Genomic DNA, 6,000 nt, shown 5'->3' on the forward strand with positions numbered 1-6,000 from the left:
ATTCAAAGTATCTGTAGGTGTGATACCTATGTTTTCTATGAAGAATTTTAGTCTTAAAAATAAATAATAAAAAAAATACTAGCTATAGGTCTCACTTGCCCCCGATTCTCACTTGCCCCGGGGTACCTTACGCCCGTTAGAGATGACTTCGAGAAAGGGGGAACCGTACATGAACACTCTCCATTGGTTATCGTTCCACCAGCTACCGTCTTAAGTTGTCCTCTCTCCCCTGGAAGCTTGAGACCTGACTAATACTATAGACTACCCGTTGGACTCAAGCTCCCGGATGAGGAGGCGGGCAAACTCAATTTGCTGTAGGTCGGTCCGCTATTTTCTCTGTAGTTCAAGTACGATTTGGGAGACCGTGGAAGTCAGGGAATCCCACTTGTCCGCCCCCGAACACAACCTTTCAACAATGTTGACCGGAGTGATGTCTCTAACGCATATCTCCTGCATACTCAATCTTAGCTCCAAGAAGCGTGGACATTCAAAGAGCACATGCTCCACGGTTTCATCACAGTCTGCGCATTCTGGACATGCGGTGCCCCGCATGTCCGAATCTCCGCAGATACCACCTAAAGCACCCATGGCTTGACAGAAAATGTGTCAAGTGAAAGTTTACCTCGTGATGGGGACTACCCGTCTATTTAGACACACTCGGTTTGAGCCTGTGTCCCTGTGTGTCCATCTACCCTTGCTGGACGAATCTCATTCTCTCTGCCACTTCAAAGTGGATGTTATGGCGATCCGTCTCTTTGACAATGCAATGCCATTATCGCCATGCTTGCCATATTCCACGTGGCTGCCAATTGCTTCAGTGAGCGCTTAGAGTTGATAGTCCAACCTATAGACACTATAGATTCCATAGACTCGCGGAGGCGAAGACAACTGTAGCCAAATGAACTGTTAGTTCGTGTAGCCAAACGAGCATGACGTAACGATTTCAATAGCGATAATGGATTACGTGACGAATATTAGCTCGGTTTACTCTAAATTCACGGCAAAACACACTAAAATCGTATTGCTCAACCATGTCTCCGCGAGTCTATGGAATCTATAGTGTCTATAGTCCAAACGCCTGTGATGACCACTGCCTGTTGTTCAAATTGTGGTTGTTTACCACCACCACCTCCGTTTTTTGGTGCGCGAGTGTCAACTGGTCGGCGTCGGTGGTGTAGTGGTAAGCGTGGTTGCCTCTCACCCCAGTCGGTCGGGGTTCAATTCCCGTCGACGCCGATGGGATTTTCTGAGACATAAAATCCGTGATCACGCCTTCCCTCGGATAGGAAGTAAAGCCGTAGATCCCGGCCCATGTGTTGATGGGTTCGATATGTAGGGTCCTCAGGTGTGGTGGCTGTCTCCCTGGGGCGTCGGAATTTAAGGCTTAGCTCCTAGACCCAGCCGACGTAAAACACAACTGGCGCCGAACGGTGCTAGTTGGCCAGAAAAAAGAAGAAGAAGAAGAGTGTCAACTGTCTCGACGTCATCCAGTCCTTTACTATGCCAATTGCGTGCGTTGCTGTCAGTTCCACTTCCTCTACCGACACGCCACATACCACGAGGTTAATGTCATTGGCAAAGTCGACCAGCTTTACGCCTGGTGGAAGTTTGAGCCTCAATACGGCATCATACGCAGCGATCCATAACACCGGGCCCAGGACGGAGCGCTGAGGTACCCCCTGTAATATTCTATAAGACAAGTGTTGTTCGGTAGATTGTATAAACAAGTATGACATTTATTTTCCCAAATTCCTAACACGGCCTGCTACAGGATACATAATTATTTCAGCCTACTACACCCCCGCGGTAATGTTGTAGCTCATTTCGCCTTCCTCGGTGTTATAGATTAGCACCCTATCACTTTATTCTGGAAGTAGCTCTCCTGTATCCTGCATAGGCTATCCGGGACTCCTAGGATGTGTATGGCGCACCCGTTGGCGGCCCAGTTGACACTGATGTACGCTTTCATTACATTCAGCGTGACGACCACGCAATATATTCCCGATCGCTTCTTTTGGAGCGCTGCGCAATCTCGGCCGTTTTCGTTACTGACCTAATAGCGTCCACCGTCGATCGACCCTTCTGGAAGCCGAACTGGTTATCCGAGAGCCCAGGCACAGACAAACAGACGTAACACTCTGATAATTCACATCGTACACCGATTTAACGGTCTTTTTCAAAATTTGATAGTTGGCCAACTGCCCAACCGTGGCACTTGCATCGTTTTTGTTCGAGTTTGACGTTTGCTCACTACCGCCACCTAGTTGGTGGTCGGCCAAACATGGGCCTTTTAGCATTGGGCGAATATGTTTCCGTGACTATGATTTGAATCGAAAAATGTTCGAAGTGTTACGTCTGTTTGTCTGTGGCCCAGGGTTATCTGGTTTCTCGGTATGGATCATCAGCCTCGACAGAATGAATCGTTGCGTTCCAACAGTTTTCCGGCGGTGTCTAGGAGGCAGATAGGTCTGTATGCTGACGGGCGCCCAGGAGACTTCCCGGACTCGGGCAGTGTAGTATTAATCTTTGCCTTTTCCACCTCTCTGGAAATTTGCATTTGTCTAGGCACATCTGCATCAGAGCCGTCTTGATGACTACTGTCGGGATATTGTCCGGACCCGGAGCCTTGTTCAACTTCGACTTCGCTATTGCGATGAGCTCGTAGTTCTTTACTGGGACGTCCTCGCTTGGGTCAGTTTGGCCATAAGGGACGCGGACAACGTTTCCACGATTTTTTGCAGCATCTCGAGGGAGTGTTCTGTAGGTGCTGACACGCCCTTCGTTTTGGCCATGACTACTCTGTAGGCATCACCCCAAGGGGTCGCGCTGGCTGCCTGGCAGATTTTCGAAGCATGCCTGCTTACGCGCCTTATTCTCTTTGTTCAGTTCCAGTTCAGCCGTCCTGTAGAGCTCATTTCGCTCCATTCTACCTTAATCGATGCGAGCTCTTTGTATCCTTTTTCTAGCTCTTAAACGGAATGCACGGAGTTTTGCAATTTCTGAACACCACCAGTATACTGGTCCATTTTTGGATAGGGTTCGTTTTGGCATTGCGGCATCACATGCACGACTTAGGGTTTCAACTAGATCATCGATGGTTAGATCGTCGGTGCGGTGTTATCCTTCATAAGCAATCGCTCTACAAATGCTGGCTTATCGAAGCGCGAGGTCAGCCATCCCCGCCCGATGACCTTCGGCTGTGGCCGTATAGACCCGGGCTCCCGAAGGTCACATCAATGATGGTCTCTAAATACCGTTCCTACTGTAGATTTTTCTGTCGCCTGTCTAGTAGAGCCCGCGTTAGTCGAGCAGCTACCCCACTCAATCGCCATGACGTTGAAGTCCTCCACCGATGACCACGGGACTCAATAACCACTATCGGCCACCTTGGGGGCCTAAGAACTGTAATTGGTCAACCGGTGGTTTTCTGACCCAGGAAATAATTTCCAAGGGGCAGTGTTGGTAGAATCACACTCAAAGCACACTCATGAACCACTCCTGCGTAAGTAAACTCGCGCGATTCTGAATCATTTTCTCACGCGCGAGATTTTCATGCTAAATCTCGCTCTCACGAATCAAGCGCCGAAATCTCGTTCGCTTGTAAAACGAATCTCAATCAATTTGGACGACATCCAATCGATAGGTTTGCTTCTGTTCTATCATAGAATCCCAAAAACTTCGATGTAAATAATAAGAAAACCAAGAAATAACGCAATAAGTGAAATTTTCGGCGGTGAGTTTGGCGAGTCAAGAATCGCGCGTGAAAGAATCAAGCATGAGATTTGAGAATTTGAGTTTTTACCAACACTGCCAACGGGATGTAATCTTCGCTATTGCGAAGCCCTCGTGCGACGTGGAAATTATTTCCTGGACCGGGAAACGACCGGTTTTACAGATCACTGCTAGCTTGGTCTTATCCGCTACTAAGTTCCCGATATCGGGAAGGGAGCGGTATAGGTTCGATAGTAGGGCGATTTCTGTACTTGACTACCAGACTGATTGCTATGCTACAGTAACTGTTGTGCGGCTTTACAGTGATTCAGGTTTAGCTGTGTAACCTGCAATATCGTCGGTCGGTTCGACATCATTATAGAGGAGACGAATACCACACACATGTTTACGACTTTCTCACCTTGCTTGCAAAATAACTGAACCTCTATAAACTAGTAGACGGAATGAACTCCGTCGCTATGGATGCTCTCTTTTTGAGGCGAGATTTTTAGGGTGTTGCTTAGAACCAATGAATCGAATCTGTCGCTACGGTAGCTCCCTCTAAAGACGAACATGTTGTCCTGCTGGATCTAATATATTTTATTAGCTGCAGTTTCCTTGTATGATTTGCTTTGGTCAGATTCGATTGAATTTGAAATCAATCAATCAAAAACTAAAGCTGTTTTTTACTATTTTTATGCAAATAATCGTATCTGTCGCTACGGCCGCTCCCTTCTGGGCAAAGCTTTCTATTCTGTAAAAACTAAAGCAAAGCAGCTTTCATCTTAGTAAGAAAGTAAGCATTTCAAGATGTTCTATACTTGTCGCAGAACAACACAAAGCTGAAACAATAAAAGTAGTTAAATCAAACTAATTGAAGCATAACTCACCTTCTTCCAGTCCTCGTGCTCCCAGCAGCGGAGAGTTGTTCTTGATGTGGGTCACCATCACGGATTCATTCACCCGGTAAATCGCCGACAGCATCACCGGAGTTGTGACGAACAGCAAATACGTGAAAGCACCCAGCAGCAGATTGTGCCAAATCCCGGCACATAGCACCTTCAACCTCTTCCACGTCTTCAACGCATTTAGCTGGTCCGAGTCCAGCTGAGTGTAGGCCATCGGAATGATCAACATTACGTGGAATCCAAAGCCCTTGATTGGAACATCCTCCAGCACTGCGGCCAACCCGTGGCCCAATTCGTGCACAACACTGTTGATCCCCAATGCCGCGATGTAGTATCCAATTTCATTCAATGGCAGATTAACTCCCGGAATGAGCAAATCCAACGATACGGATTCGGCCACTGCCTTGGAAACCCCTGCGGCACCATCCGAACTCGTCTTGCCGGAACTCTTCGTATGAAAAGCGGACACAATGATTAGTAGTGACGCAAGTGGCATGAGCAAAATCGACAAGTAAACTCCTAAGCTAAAATTCAGATCCAGCAATTTCGGATAAGCCGTACTCCATTTGACAATGGATCGATTGAGAGCCGTCGTGTGCCACTGTAACCGGAGGAATTTCACCGATAAACCCGTCCCCTTTAGGAACGCCTCATAAGGATAGCGCATACAGCTCTGGAAATGTATTCGATTAATTTATATTGAACGATAATGTAAGTCGCAAACTTACCTTGAAAAAGTTATCGAAAAACAATAGGACTCCATAGATGGCCACTACCACGCCCAGGAGCAATAAAAAATCCATCGTCTACAAAATGCTCCAATTTCCCTACACAAACCTTAGCCTTTCAACACATAATTCGCCAACCAGCCGGCCGAGCAGTGATGCAATGCGGTTTTCACTATAGATTCGGGACGAAAATGATGCACTGTGGTAATGTTTTCCTGTTGACCGGTTTCTTCTTTCTCACCAACCGCACCGCCAGGATAATTTTTGATTATTTTTTTTTCTATATGCATGCACTGCTACTGACTGGCACTGCATTAACTGACTGACGAACCGAGATCAAAACAAAAAAGTTTTCATTGATCCGGCTTCTCGAGCTGGTGTTGGTGTGTGTTGTGATTAGATCGACGGTTAGCTATGTCACTAACACATTCGCAGACGTTTTACGCAGTCGACGAATATTGGCAATATCCTTATATTTTTGATATTGACTCAAATTGTTTATTGAGTTTGTGGTATTTCAATAATTGAATTAAAGTATAACACTTGTTATACAGTTTACCATTTATTTAACCCTTATGTGGCCGGCAGGGTACCCGGGTACCCAGCACCCATTTAAAATGCACGGTGTAGAAAAAAGCAAAAAGTTTGCCGGC

General features: G+C 46.6%; 1 protein-coding gene across 2 annotated transcripts in view; it reads right to left on the bottom strand.

Annotated features, from left to right (window-relative positions):
* The window catches only part of LOC109421913 (membrane-bound transcription factor site-2 protease), a 41,149-nt gene extending 35,481 nt beyond the window's left edge, over window positions 1–5,668 (bottom strand). For both annotated transcript variants that reach the window (XM_062855179.1, XM_029865151.2), the window contains exons 1-2: window positions 5,348–5,668; window positions 4,602–5,292 (exon numbers count right to left, since the gene is read on the bottom strand). In XM_062855179.1, coding sequence (XP_062711163.1) covers window positions 4,602–5,292; window positions 5,348–5,422 — 766 coding nt within the window. In that variant the 5' untranslated portion in view covers window positions 5,423–5,668. The remainder of the gene's footprint in view (window positions 1–4,601; window positions 5,293–5,347) is intronic.
* Window positions 5,669–6,000: the final 332 nt, after the last annotated feature.

This window comes from Aedes albopictus, chromosome 3, assembly GCF_035046485.1.
Source record: "Aedes albopictus strain Foshan chromosome 3, AalbF5, whole genome shotgun sequence".
Lineage (NCBI taxonomy): Eukaryota > Metazoa > Arthropoda > Insecta > Diptera > Culicidae > Aedes > Aedes albopictus.